The 15,457-nt window shown below is 46.0% G+C and overlaps 1 protein-coding gene across 1 annotated transcript in view; it reads right to left on the minus strand.

Moving 5' to 3' along the window:
* The window catches only part of LOC311130287 (microtubule-associated serine/threonine-protein kinase 2-like), a 283,934-nt gene that overhangs the window by 95,014 nt on the left and 173,463 nt on the right, over window positions 1–15,457 (minus strand). Inside the window, exon 4 of the mRNA XM_084163019.1 lies at window positions 7,073–7,104. Within this exon, the coding sequence (XP_084019145.1) occupies window positions 7,073–7,104 (32 nt within the window). The remainder of the gene's footprint in view (window positions 1–7,072; window positions 7,105–15,457) is intronic.

A 15,457-nucleotide genomic window follows, 5' to 3' on the forward strand; every position in this document is an offset into this window, starting at 1 on the left:
GGCATTGTAGGGAGGTCATACAGGCACGTGGAGGCCACACACACTACTGAGCCTCATTTTGACTTGTTTTAAGGACATTACATCAAAGTTGGATCAGCCTGTAGTGTGGTTTTCCACTTTAATTTTGAGGGCGACTCCAAATCCAGACCTCCATGGGTTGATACATTTGATTTCCATTGATAATTTTTGTGTGATTTTGTTGTCAGCACATTCAACTATGTAAAGAAAAAAGTATTTAATAAGATTATTTCATTCATTCAGATCTAGGATTTGTTATTTTAGTGTTCCCTTTATTTTTTTGAGCAGTGTATAAATACTATGCATGCCAGTAGAGAAGAGACTGCATCACTTCTTATTTTGATATGAAACATTAATGTGTTGAAAATTCGAAATTGTTTGCATAGTCAACTTACACACAGCTCTGACACACACACTTGCCCCACCAGACATGCTACCAGGGTTCTTTTCAGTCCCCAAATACAGAACAAATACAAGAAAGCATACAGTATTATATAGAGCCATTATAGCATGGAACTCCCTTCCATCTCATATTGCTCAAATGAACAGCAAACCTGGTTTAAAAAAAAAAAACGATAAAGCAACATCTCACGGCACAACGCCTCTCCCCTATTTGACCTAGATAGTTTGTGTGTATGTATTGATATGTAGGCTATGTGTGCCGTTTTAAAATGTATGTAGTTCTGTCCTTGAGCTGTTCTTGTCTATTAATGTTCTGTATTATGTAATGTTTCATGTTGTGTGTGGACACCAGGAAGAGTAGCTACTGCTTTCGCAACAACTAATGGGGATCCTAATAAAATACCAAATACCAAGACGATACAATAAAGGAACGATACGTTTTAGTTTGAAATGATTCAGTTTGTTTAGAGGAACAAATTGATCCGATTCGGTGAAATGCGATACGAATTGATGCACTATTTGTTGCATAAAGTCATTCATTTTAATTCTAAATTAAATATGAGCTGGGCGTCTCTGAGCTGGATATGTCTGAGCTGACCAAGAATTGTCTGTAGCGCTCCGAGACAGGATTGTGTCGAGGCACAGATCTGGGGAAGGTCCCCAAGAACACAGTGGCCTCCATAAATGGAAGAAGTTTCTCCGCCCGGCCAAACTGAGGAATCGGAGGAGAAGGGCCTTAGTCAGGGGGGTGACCAAGAAGCAGATGGTCACTTACAGAACTCCAGAGTTGCTCTGTGGAGATGGGAGAACCTTCCAGAAGGACAACCATCTCTGCAGCACTCCACCAATCAGGCCTTTATGGTAGAGTGGCCAGATGGAAGCCACTCCTCAGTAAAAGGCACATGACAGCTCACTTGGAGTTTGCCAAAAGGCACCTAAAGGACTCTCAGACCATGAGAAACAAGATTCTCTGGTCTGATGAAACCACGATTGAACTCTTTCGCCTGAATGCCAAGCGTCACGTCTGGAGGAAACCTGGCATCATCCCTACGGTGAAGCACGGTGGTGGCAGCATCATGCTGTGGGGATGTTTTTCAGCGGCAGGGACTGGGAGACTAATCAGGATCGAGGGAAAGATGAACGGAGCAAAGTACAGAGAGATCCTTCATGAAAACCTTCTCCAGAGCACTCAGGACCTTAGACTGGGGTGAAGGTTCACCTTCCAAACGGACAACGACCCTAAGCACACAGCCGAGACAACACAGGAGTGGCTTCGGGACAAGTCTCTAAATGTCCTTGAGGGGTCCAGCCGGAGCCCGGACTTGAACCCGATCTAACATCTCTGGAGAGACCTGAAAATAGCTGTGCAGCGAAGCACCCCATCCAACCTGACAGAGCTTGAGAAGATCTACAGAGAAGAATGTGAGAAACTCCCCAAACACAGGTGTGCCAAGCTGGTAGCATCATACCCAAGAAGCCTCAAGGCTGTAATCACTCCCAAAGGTGCTTCAACAAAGTACTGAGTAAAGGGTCTGAATACTTATGTAAATGTGGTGTTTCAGTTTGTAATTTTTAAGGTTTAATATAGCGTGTAGCCTACCTATAGCATGTAGCCTACCTATAGCATGTCGCCTACCTATAGCATGTAGCCTACCTATAGCATGTAGCCTTCCTATAGCATGTAGCCTACCTATAGCGTGTAGCCTACCTTATAGCGTGTAGCCTACCTATAGCGTGTAGCCTACCTATAGCGTGTCGCCTACCTATAGCGTGTAGCCTACCTATAGCATGTAGCCTACCTATAGCGTGTCGCCTACCTATAGCGTATATAGCCTACCTATAGCATGTCGCCTACCTATAGCATGTCGCCTACCTATAGCATGTAGCCTACCTATAGCATGTAGCCTTCCTATAGCATGTAGCCTACCTATAGCATGTAGCCTACCTATAGCATATAGCCTTCCTATAACATGTAGCCTACCTATAGCGTGTAGCCTACCTATAGCATGTAGCCTTCCTATAACATGTAGCCTACCTATAGCGTGTAGCCTACCTATAGCGTGTCGCCTACCTATAGCATGTAGCCTACCTATAGCGTGTAGCCTACCTATAGCATGTAGCCTTCCTATAACATGTAGCCTACCTATAGCGTGTCGCCTACCTATAGCGTGTAGCCTACCTATAGCGTGTAGCCTACCTATAGCATATAGCCTTCCTATAACATGTAGCCTACCTATAGCGTGTAGCCTACCTATAGCGTGTAGCCTACCTATAGCGTGTAGCCTACCTATAGCGTGTCGCCTACCTATAGCATATAGCCTTCCTATAACATGTAGCCTACCTATAGCGTGTAGCCTACCTATAGCGTGTCGCCTACCTATAGCATATAGCCTTCCTATAACATGTAGCCTACCTATAGCGTGTAGCCTACCTATAGCGTGTAGCCTACCTATAGCGTGTAGCCTACCTATAGCGTGTCGCCTACCTATAGCGTGTCGCCTACCTATAGCGTGTAGCCTACCTATAGCGTGTAGCCTACCTATAGCGTGTCGCCTACCTATAGCATGTAGCCTACCTATAGCATGTAGCCTACCTATAGCATGTAGCCTACCTATAGCGTGTCGCCTACCTATAGCGTGTCGCCTACCTATAGCGTGTCGCCTACCTATAGCGTGTAGCCTACCTATAGCGTGTCACCTACCTATAGCATGTAGCCTACCTATAGCATGTAGCCTACCTATAGCCAAATGAGAGTTGTATCTCCAGTGGTAGCTTAGGCTACTTTTATTCTGGCAAAAACACAATTTATAACAGCGCATTTGATAAAAATAACCAAACAAATTACATTGGTTGTCACTCAACTAATAAAGCCTAATATTACAGAAGGAAGTTCACAGACATTTGAATGCTGAAGGTGACTCACAGATGTGCCAGATCAGGAATAGGTCTACGACTTGCTGTTCAGCCCGCGAAGCTGCGCACAGCGCACAGTTTGACTACATATATTGCCTGGGGTTGTTCAGCATGCAAAATTACTTGTAGATCAATGACTGTCAACATAATTACATGCTTAGTTCGACTCTGAAGGAGAGAAAGCAGTTGTCACAAAAGATGAGAGGTATTTCCGGAAGGTAGAAAGAAAGTAATTTGAAAGTAATAGTGAACCGACGATTCGTAATGTTTGAATCGATTTTCTGACCGACGCTTGCTACATTTGGATCGGTTTGGGGTCCTGCAGTCAGACGCACTCATATCTTAAACATTTGAACCGGGGACCAATGCATATCGTTACATCCCTAAATATCGTGAATCGTTACATCCCTACTTACTGTACTGTACCTAGTCTGAACACACACTCAAGGTCTTTATACACAAAAAGGAGAGGGCCTTTAACATTGGAGTACTATTTGCTAGTTTCTTTGAGTGTGAAGGGGAGGTATTTACACTCCTCACACAGACACATACACACATGCATTAAGGGTACTGTTAATATCTGAGTTAAGGGGCCAAGTCACACACACATGCCTTAAGGGTACTGTTAATCTCTGAGTTAAGGGACCGGGTCACACACACACACACATGCCAGGACTACCCACACACAGCCATCCAGTCTTACCTCCAGAGGAAGGTGTTTCCCCCCTGGTGGACAGGAGCTGACAGGGGGCCCTCAGCGTGGGCAGAGGAGGAGGAGTGGAGGAGGAGGGAGGGCTGGGAGGAGGAGGTGTGGATGGAGCGAGGGAGGGAGGTGGGGGAGAGCAGGTGCTGCAGGAGGCTGCTGTTGCCATGGCAGCGGTGCTGAGCGGCTGGCCAGATTCTACGGGTCGACGTGGACGGATGGATAGGAGGAAACGGAGGGGAAGGAAAAAGGGAAGGTTGTCTGATAAACAACACTAACTAACAAATGTACTACTAGCTTAAATCCATGAAGCCGTCATCAAAATAGCAATAACTCCCCCCCCCAATACTAAGGAAGCCGTGGTGAGGGGCAGTGGAGCCCCTTCATACTGCCCAGTACCAGCTCTCTGTTGGCAGGCTGGGTAGAGAGGGGCCATATGGGGCTGGTCTAAACAGCCTGGACCCCTGGTGAGTGGCCAGAATGGGTGACAATATGACCCCAGCAGCAGCCTGCTGTGTACACGCGTCTGTCTCTGACTGGGCAGTGACCTGGTATTCACACTACCCCCCCCTTCCCTCGGATGAAGGATTTTCCCTCTCTTCTAATCTCTCCTCGTTCTTTTCCTCCTCGCTTCCCCTTCACCGCTCCTCCCGTTTTTCCGCTCTGCCCGAGTGCCGATGTGTGTTTCCATGGCTGTGTGTGCGTGTGCGTGTGCGTGTGTGTGTGTGTGTGTGTGTACTGCATGTTTGAGGGGTGTAAGCCGACACTGCCTGGCCCTGCCAATCACTCTACTCTCAGACCTACAGCTCCACAACACACAGAGGGAGAGAATCACACACACATACCATAAGGGCAATTAACCCTTTGTGGTCAGTGTGTGTGTGTCTTACTGGATTCGCAGGTCGGGAGCGCCTGGCCTCTCCTTCCTCCTCTTCATCATGTTTCCAACGGTAAAGAAAGGGGTGGGCTCAGGGAGTCAGTTCTGCTCCAGTGAACTCTGCCACCTGTCCATTTAGACTGGTCAGTACATAGACAGGTATGCCAGATATCTAGGCTACAGTGTCAGACTGGTCAGTACATAGACAGGTATGCCAGATATCTAGGCTACAGTGTCAGACTGGTCAGTACATAGACAGGTATGCCAGATATCTAGGCTACAGTGTCAGACTGGTCAGTACATAGACAGGTATGCCAGATATCTAGGCTACAGTGTCCTCGATGTTCTGTTCTCATCTAATACTGGCAGAGCAGGGCTTTACACAGCTGAACGCTGATGAGTCACACACACACACCATCTCTCTACCTGACCCAGCTATAACAACATCAAACCACTCAGAAACACACTCTCCATGCAATTCCCTGTCTTATAACACACACTCGCACATACAACCACAGTCACACACACAAATACCAAAACACAAACACAGTGAGCAGTGTCAGCTTTCTAGAAGGTTCCTCAACTCCAGTGGGTCAGACCAGAAACCCAACAGTAACAGGGGTCTTGTCTGTGTCCCCCCTGTCCTGGCTCGCTGTCCACTCCACTGACAGGGTCACAGGTCAAGTATAGGTTAGCATTGGTTCAAATAGCCATCATATAAATCCTCTACAGGCACCAGGGTTTGGGAGAGCCGCTCGGAGTATCCCGGGCTAAGATCCCTGATCCTGGGGAAGGCTTGTCAGTTAGTCCCTTGGTTCAGAGGAGTGTCCTTGAGGTCTGGCTGGCTGCTCTTTCTGACCGTCTGACAGGAGTGTCCAAAGGGAGAGCTTGACCACGGTCACTGCCTCTTCAGCCAGCGAGAGAGAGAGCGAGAGAGAGGAGAGAGAGCCTGTCGCCTGAGCTACCGTCACTCCCACACACAAACTCTGAGCAGTAGAGTACAGACAGAGAGAACTCCAGAACACGGTGACAGCACTACCACGCCCAGCTGACAGGCACAGAGCATTCTCATGATATCACAAGACCCTGAGGGAGGTGCAGCTGTCGCCCCTCGCCTTATCCTGCCTTATCCTGGCTAGCCCTCCCTCCTCCTCTTTCTACACCTCATCCCTGCCTTATCCTGGCTAGCTATTCCTCCCTCCCACCTTTTCTCTCTCTCTCTACCTCTCATCCCCCTGTTCTCTCCTGTCCCCATTCTCTGTTTTGGGAATCAGAGGTACACCAGTGTCCCTGGTGAGGGAGCCTGCCTATGTGGGGGTTAAATGCAGCTCACATGCAGGGACAATGGGTCAATCAGGCTACAGTAGAGGCTATGGTTACAACTAGCGTAGCGCTGTAGCATCACTAGGCTAATCCAGCCTGATTAGTGGACTGACGTAAGACCTCACGGCTACAGGACATGAGACTGTCATTAGCAAGACTAATCTACTGTTGCAGTCTTGGACCTGTTCTATAAGAGGAAGGCCATCAGCAGAGGTAGTTAGCTGTTACAGTACACTCCAATACAGGGTTAAGGTTAGGTTCTGATTAGGTTAGATTGGGGGTCAGAGAATAGAGAGCAGATACAGTACATCTGTGGGTATAAATGTGAGGCTGATGTGTGTGTATGTGTGAGTGAAGTGAAACTATTGTTAACGTCACACACACACACACACACACTACAAAGACACGCCCACGAAGCACCCCGCAGCACCCAACTGAGCGGAAATAAAGACAAGACTTTCACAAGGCATGCCTGTCTTCAAAGACACTGTTGGGTACTACAGATCAAATAAACAACTTTTGTGTTGAGTTTTGTTCGTTTTGGGGTTAGTTTTCAGAACAGAACGGAGCAGAGCCAGTTAATGGCTGGCTGGTACAGAGTTGTAAATAGACCAGTAACATGGAGCTCTTCAAGGCTGTGTTATACAGCACACAGTGCACACAACGGGGTCCTTGCAGGCTGCTACAGTACACTAGCCCCTGTCTGCGCCCGGTTCAGTGCAGTTCTCCATAGAGGCTTTCCTGTTTACAGACAGGCAGAGACAAAGACGCCTCTGCACTCAGGAAGTCTGAAGAAGTGAATCAAGAATAGAGATAGAACGGTGATGAGTACTCACAAACTGGCCCTCCTTGGAAGACTGAGCTCCTTCTGCAAGAGACGGCGAGAGAGAAAAGGATATGTCAGTGTTGTTGTCATCAGTTAGAAACAAATCAAATGAAATTGTATTTGTCACATACACGTGTTTAGCAGATGTTATAGCGGGTGTAGCGAAATGCTTGTGCTTCTAGCTCCGACAGTGCAGTAATATCTAACAAGTAATAACTAACAATTTCACAACATATATCTAATACACACAAAACTAGTAAGGAATGGAATTTAAGAAAATATACATATATGGACAAGCAATGACAGAGCGGCATTGACTAAGATACAGAAGAATATTATAGAATAGAATGCAGTATATACATATGAGATGAGTAGTGCAAGATATGTAAACATTATTAAAGTGACTGTAAACATTATTAAAGTGACTAGTGTTCCATTTCTTAAAGTGGCCAGTGATTTCAATAGGCAGCAGCAGCCTCCAATGTGCTAGTGAAGGCTATTTGGATGAATACAGTGTTGAATTGGTTTACTATTTGGCATGTAAATAAAATCCCATGTATTCTACTTTAATAGACATTGCTGCTTGACATCCAGTGGAAAAGCATGTGTCATTAATACCCTGAAAATTGCGCTAGGCGGCACTGTGATACCATCTGAATTGGTTTAGTGAAAAAGCAAATAGCAATGTCTTGTTTACAGCGGGTGCAAACACAGCACAACATTATGCTGATCAGTGGTTTATGTTTTAATGGTCAATCACAGGTATTCACAGCTTGTTCAGTGTAATTTTCCACAATCTAGAAGTCGATAATTTTAATCATAAGGTGATTCCTTGACATGAGTGTTAACCAGACCTTCAGTTCTCAAACATATCCACTAGGTTGCAGATGAGTACCAATAGCATGGGCCAAGCAAGAGAAACCACTCTCCTCTGAGAGGACAAGGTTCTGTCGCTATAACAGCAGGTTCCGTCGCTATAACAGCAGGTTCCGTCGCTATAACAGCAGGTTCCGTCGCTATAACAGCAGGTTCCGTCGCTATAACAGCAGGTTCCGTCGCTATAACAGCAGGTCCTGTCGCTATAACAGCAGGTCCTGTCGCTATAACAGCAGGTCCTGTCGCTATAACAGCAGGTCCTGTCGCTATAACAGCAGGTCCTGTCGCTAAAACAGCAGGTCCTGTCGCTAAAACAGCAGGTCCTGTCGCTATAACAGCAGGTAATGTCGCTATAACAGCAGGTCCTGTCGCTATAACAGCAGGTCCTGTCGCTATAACAGCAGGTTCTGTCGCTATAACAGCAGGTTCCGTCGCTATAACAGCAGGTGCTGTCGCTATAACAGCAGGTGCTGTCGCTATAACAGCAGGTTCTGTCGCTATAACAGCAGGTTCTGTCGCTATAACAGCAGGTCCTGTCGCTATAACAGCAGGTTCTGGTCAACATGGTCACAGCGTTGTCTACTGGGGGGTGGGTGGTCAACATGATCACAGTGTTGTCTACTGGGGGGTGGGTGGTCAACATGATCACAGTGTTGTCTACTGGGGGGTGGGTGGTCAACATGATCACAGTGTTGTCTACTTGGGGGTGGGTGAGAGCAGAGTGGCTCTCTATGTCTAGACAGAGACAGAGAGACAGACAGATGGACAGACGGACACACAAACACAGAGTGGGCTTGCTCTGACAGGCTCTGAACCCAGACAGGGTACATGTGCCTCAGGGTGAGGGGAAAGTGTCTCTAACCCCTGGGTCAACATGTTCACAGCAACAGCTGCTTTGGTCTCAATAACAAATGATGTGTGCTCACGAAAAGACAAAGCACCAACACAGAACTATCTGATTACTGCCTGAAAGACAGACTGACAGAGAGCACAGAGAGAGAGAGAAAGAGGCAGGGGGAGAGAAAGAGAGATAGAGAAAGAACGGGGGAGAGAGAAGGGGGGGGGGGGAAACATGACTGATGGAGAGAAAGCACCTTGTCACAAAGACAGACAGAGAAAGAGACTGAAAGACAGACGGAGAGACTGAAAGAAAGACAGACAGAGAGACAGACAGACAGACAGACAGACAGAGAAAGAGACTGAAAGACAGACAGACAGACAGACCGAGAGAAAGAGACTGAAAGACAGATCGATGTAGGGAGCAGTATTCTGAGCATGTACTGCAGGCATCTGCTGCTCCAAATAACCAACTGTGGTGGATCCTTCAAGCCCACTGACTGTCTCCCTGCCTGCCTGTTTCCCTGCCTGCCTGTCTCCCTGCCTGCCTGTTTCCCTGCCTGCCTGTCTCCCTGCCTGCCTGTTTCCCTGCCTGCCTGTCTCCCTGCCTGCCTGTTTCCCTGCCTGCCTGTTTCCCTGCCTGCCTGTCTCCCTGCCTGCCTGTCTCCCTGCCTGCCTGTTTCCCTGCCTGCCTGTTTCCCTGCCTGCCTGTTTCCCTGCCTGCCTGTTTCCCTGCCTGCCTGTTTCCCTGCCTGCCTGTTTCCCTGCCTGCCTGTTTCCCTGCCTGCCTGTTTCCCTGCCTGCCTGTCTCCCTGCCTGCCTTTTTCCCTGCCTGCCTGTTTCCCTGCCTGCCTGTTTCACTACCAGCTGAACATTAACACAGCCAGTTTCAAAGTGCACACTTAGCAGAACCCTACTTTCTAATTAGAGACAGGAGCACTCCTGCATAGATACAGTATGTATGTCTGCCCGCTGGCTGGCTTTCTCAACCTCTCTCTCTCCCTCCCTCCCTCCCTCCCTCCCGCTCTCTCTGACTCAGGATGGCCGTCTCCACAGCACTGCTCTTTTTCCTCTGTCCCATTCGTTCCACCTTTCTCTAGTGTCTACTGTCTATTATTAGTATTATGAATTATTGGTGCATGATGAGCTAATGCAGATATGGAGTTTAAAGAGGAGACAGTGCGTGGGAGAAAACGTGTGTGTGTGTGTGTGTGTGTGTGTGTGTGTGTGTGTGTGTCTAAGCTCCGCAGTGTGGAGTGATAGTGTGAGTAAGTCGGGGCCTCTGAGTCATCGGAACTCAGAGGCCCCGACTTGTTTTCTAGAGTCTCTAAGTGAACAACAACATAGCTCTCAGTACTAAACAGGTTGATTCCATTGGATCAGAACAGGACTAATGTCATTGACAGCGTGTCTGTGCGCTGCAGAGCCCCGCAACACATCCGCTCTGTTCCCCTCTCCATCCATCTCTCTGAGGGCCAGGAGGCCTCAACTCAATTAGCCTGTTCAGAGCTCAGCTAGAGAGCTCAGCAGACCGGCTGATGTATAGATCTTATCAGGGGACTGGAGGGAGTAGGACCAGACCCACTAACCATGGAGGAGGAGGAATGGTGATGGTGGGGTGAGGCCCGGCAACACAGTGACACAGACACAAGACAGGAGACTTTCATTAATACAGCTTTATTAGAAACACTGAAACAAGGGAAGATGTTATGAGAGGGGTCAGGGGCTGATGCCTTGTGGAGGGAGAAAGGGAGAGAGGGAGGAACATGGACAGGAGAGGAAAGGGAGGGGAGAGAGGAAGGGAGGGGAGAGAGGGGGTACGTTCTGCCAACCAGCCACCCACACTAGCCCACAACCAGCTACCCTGTGTAATGTGAAAGGATGGCTCTCAGCATCTCTGCTCTGGCAGACTGATTGCATTAGGGCTGTCGCTGTGTGTGGCTGCAGCTGCCCCCCATCCTTGAAGGGGTATGTTCACCTCCTCCCCAACGCCCCTGAGACATAGTACACAAGACTCCCTGCACGCACACGCACACACACACCAGGATTTCCATTAGGGAAATGTAGTGCTGGACATTTGATAGGCAGCATTTTAATTTAACGGACATTTGAGAAGTTTACCGAACCCATATGCATTGGGTGCATCACCTGATTAGGGCGTCCAACCCACGGTGCTCAGAATGACAGAAATTACATTTAGGTAATTCATCTTAACAGAAGATGCAACTCGAGGATGCAACGGTGTGTGTCCTTACCGAATTCCAATGCACACTTTGAAGATGTTAGAATAACTGCCACATTTACGTTTCCTCAGCCAACAAGACAAGTAACGAACAGTAAAATCACTAGCCTATGTCAATCTACTATCCCCAATAGTAGAGAAGTTTACCTATTCTATTGGTCAGCTTGTCGTTCTGTTCGAGAAATAAATAGCTTATTCCAAACTGACTCAGGGACAGTTGTGGGACGATAGATCTCAAATTCATCCAACCAGTAGGGCTTGGCCACATCAAATACAAACTTTAAAAAGAGGGGAGATCTAAAGATGCAACAACTAGCATGGGTTGCTAATGTGACTGGACAATGAAATAATTTGGATTTAAAAAACAATAGAACATGACAGACCAATTAAATTCCACTCAATTACGCAAATTAACCTAGAGACCGATAAGAATTACCACTCAAATGTATTTACATTAATGAATAGGCAAAAAAGCATTATACTGGCCGGTGCCAGTTTTATTTATCGGCTTCAAAAGTTGGCTATTACCGGCTTACGGAAACCCTGGCACACGCACGTGCGTACACTCACACGCGTACACACACGTAAGCACACACGCGCACAAGCGCACATACACATCAGCCGGCCAAGTAACCACTCACAGGCAGGGCGATGATGAAAGTAGATGGAGTGACAGTTTTGATGGCAGCCACTGCACAAAAAGCCAAAAGCAATCTCCTCGATGGAATACAAACATCAATATTCCTCTAGGTCCAACCAACATGACAGAGAGAGGAGAGGAGGGAAATGTGATTAGAGGGAGAGAGAGACAGAGGAGAGGAGACAAGAGGAGAGAGAGAGACAGAGAGGAGAGGAGACAAGAGGAGAGAGAGAGAGAGAGGAGAGGAGACAAGAGGAGAGAGAGAGACAGAGGAGAGGAGACAAGAGGAGAGAGAGAGACAGAGAGGAGAGGAGACAAGAGGAGAGAGACAGAGAGGAGAGGAGACAAGAGGAGAGAGAGAGACAGAGAGGAGAGGAGACAAGAGGAGAGAGAGAGACAGAGAGGAGAGGAGACAAGAGGAGAGAGAGAGACAGAGAGGAGAGGAGACAAGAGGAGAGAGAGAGACAGAGAGGAGAGGAGACAAGAGGAGAGAGAGAGACAGAGAGGAGAGGAGACAAGAGGAGAGAGAGAGACAGAGAGGAGAGGAGACAAGAGGAGAGAGAGAGACAGAGAGGAGAGGAGACAAGAGGAGAGAGAGAGACAGAGAGGAGAGGAGACAAGAGGAGAGAGAGAGACAGAGAGGAGAGGAGACAAGAGGAGAGAGAGAGACAGAGAGGAGAGGAGACAAGAGGAGAGAGAGAGACAGAGGAGAGGAGACAAGAGGAGAGAGAGAGACAGAGAGGAGAGGAGACAAGAGGAGAGAGAGAGACAGAGAGGAGAGGAGACAAGAGGAGAGAGAGACAGAGAGGAGAGGAGACAAGAGGAGAGAGAGAGACAGAGAGGAGAGGAGACAAGAGGAGAGAGAGAGACAGAGAGGAGACAAGAGGAGAGAGAGAGACAGAGAGGAGAGGAGACAAGAGGAGAGAGAGAGACAGAGAGGAGAGGAGACAAGAGGAGAGAGAGAGTGGGCTGTACCACATGGTGCTCTGGTCAAGTATACTCAGCCAGGACATTTGGCAGGTTGCTGATAGACAGATATGACAGATGCAGCCCTGCCCTGAGCTAAATGCACACATAACATTTTACATTTTAGTCATTTAGCAGACGCTCTTATCCAGAGCAACTTACAGTTAGTGAGTGCATACATTTTTCATACTGGCACCCCGTGGGAATCGAACCCACAACCCTGGCGTTGCAAACGCCATGCTCTACCAACTGAGCTACACATAACAACATTAACTTCACAGGTGAAAGATGGCATGATGGAACCCAACACTCCCACCCTGTGTATAGTATGCTACTAGACAGATCAGATAAAGCTATATTGAATTGACAGATGTAGGCCTAGGCTTCATCAAGTGTCTAACCCAACCCTATGTCAGTGGTAGAAGTGTGTCTAACAGAGAGACATCTGTGCCTCTGAGCCATGGCTCTGTTCCCCCTTTCTGCTCTGTCAGGCAGGAGAGGGGTGAGTGACAGGCCTGATAGTGCCAGCAGTGTGGCTGGAGAGCGGGCTCAGACATGTGGGCAGAGGGCATCTCCCAGAGGCCATGGTGACTGACTGACTGACTGACTGAAGGACAGGTCTGCTGAGTGGGCCAGGACAGACGAAAGTGAGTGTAATAAGCCATCAGGAGTGGCCTGGCACATCATCATACAAACAGCCAGGTATACTAATGCAAACACACACGCACAGAGAGAGTGGAGGGCCAGGAGAACCTGACATATAGACATTACCATGAAAAACCAGCAACCTCTTACAGGCTACTAGGGTTTAGAACTATTCCTATTCACTTTATAGAGCAGCGCTACTTTATAGAGCGGCAATACTTTATTACTTTATAGAGCGGCACTACTTTATTACTTTATAGAGCAGTGCTACTTTATTACTTTATAGAGCAGTGCTACTTTATTACTTTATAGAGCAGTGCTACTTTATTACTTTATAGAGCAGCACTACTTTATTACTTTATAGAGCAGTGCTACTTTATTACTTTATAGAGCAGCGCTACTTTATTACTTTATAGAGCAGCACTACTTTATTACTTTATAGAGCAGCGCTACTTTATTACTTTATAGAGCAGCGCTACTTTATTACTTTATAGAGCAGCACTACTTTATTACTTTATAGAGCAGTGCTACTTTATTACTTTATAGAGCAGTGCTACTTTATTACTTTATAGAGCAGTGCTACTTTATTACTTTATAGAGCAGCACTACTTTATTACTTTATAGAGCAGCGCTACTTTATTACTTTATAGAGCAGTGCTACTTTATTACTTTATAGAGCGGCACTACTTTATTACTTTATAGAGCAGCGCTACTTTATTACTTTATAGAGCAGCGCTACTTTATTACTTTATAGAGCAGCACTACTTTATTACTTTATAGAGCAGCACTACTTTATTACTTTATAGAGCAGCGCTACTTTATTACTTTATAGAGCAGCGCTACTTTATTACTTTATAGAGCAGCACTACTTTATTACTTTATAGAGCAGCGCTACTTTATTACTTTATAGAGCAGCGCTACTTTATTACTTTATACAGCAGCGCTACTTTATTACTTTATAGAGCAGTGCTACTTTATTACTTTATAGAGCAGCACTACTTTATTACTTTATAGAGCGGCACTACTTTATTACTTTATAGAGCAGCGCTACTTTATTACTTTATAGAGCGGCACTACTTTATTACTTTATAGAGCAGCGCTACTTTATTACTTTATAGAGCAGCACTACTTTATTACTTTATAGAGCAGCACTACTTTATTACTTTATACAGCAGCGCTACTTTATTACTTTATAGAGCAGTGCTACTTTATTACTTTATAGAGCAGCACTACTTTATTACTTTATAGAGCAGCACTACTTTATTACTTTATACAGCAGCGCTACTTTATTACTTTATAGAGCAGCACTACTTTATTACTTTATAGAGCAGCGCTACTTTATTACTTTATAGAGCAGCGCTACTTTATTACTTTATAGAGCAGCGCTACTTTATTACTTTATAGAGCAGCACTACTTTATTACTTTATAGAGCAGCGCTACTTTATTACTTTATAGAGCAGCGCTACTTTATTACTTTATAGAGCAGCGCTACTTTATTACTTTATAGAGCGGCACTACTTTATTACTTTATAGAGCAGCGCTACTTTATTACTTTATAGAGCAGCACTACTTTATTACTTTATAGAGCAGCACTACTTTATTACTTTATACAGCAGCGCTACTTTATTACTTTATAGAGCAGTGCTACTTTATTACTTTATAGAGCAGCACTACTTTATTACTTTATAGAGCAGCACTACTTTATTACTTTATACAGCAGCGCTACTTTATTACTTTATAGAGCAGCACTACTTTATTACTTTATAGAGCAGCGCTACTTTATTACTTTATAGAGCAGCGCTACTTTATTACTTTATAGAGCAGCGCTACTTTATAGAGCAGCGCTACTTTATTACTTTATAGAGCAGCGCTACTTTATTACTTTATAGAGCAGCGCTACTTTATTACTTTATAGAGCAGCACTACTTTATTACTTTATAGAGCAGCGCTACTTTATTACTTTATAGAGCAGCACTACTTTATTACTTTATAGAGCAGCGCTACTTTATTACTTTATAGAGCAGCACTACTTTATTACTTTATAGAGCAGCGCTACTTTATTACTTTATAGAGCAGCGCTACTTTATTACTTTATAGAGCAGCGCTACTTTATTACTTTATAGAGCAGCACTACTTTATTACTTTATAGAGCGGCACTACTTTATTACTTTATAGAGCAGCACTACTT

The sequence above is a fragment of the Coregonus lavaretus genome, assembly GCF_964263955.1.
Source record: "Coregonus lavaretus genome assembly, chromosome: 6".
NCBI classification, from domain to species: domain Eukaryota; kingdom Metazoa; phylum Chordata; class Actinopteri; order Salmoniformes; family Salmonidae; genus Coregonus; species Coregonus lavaretus.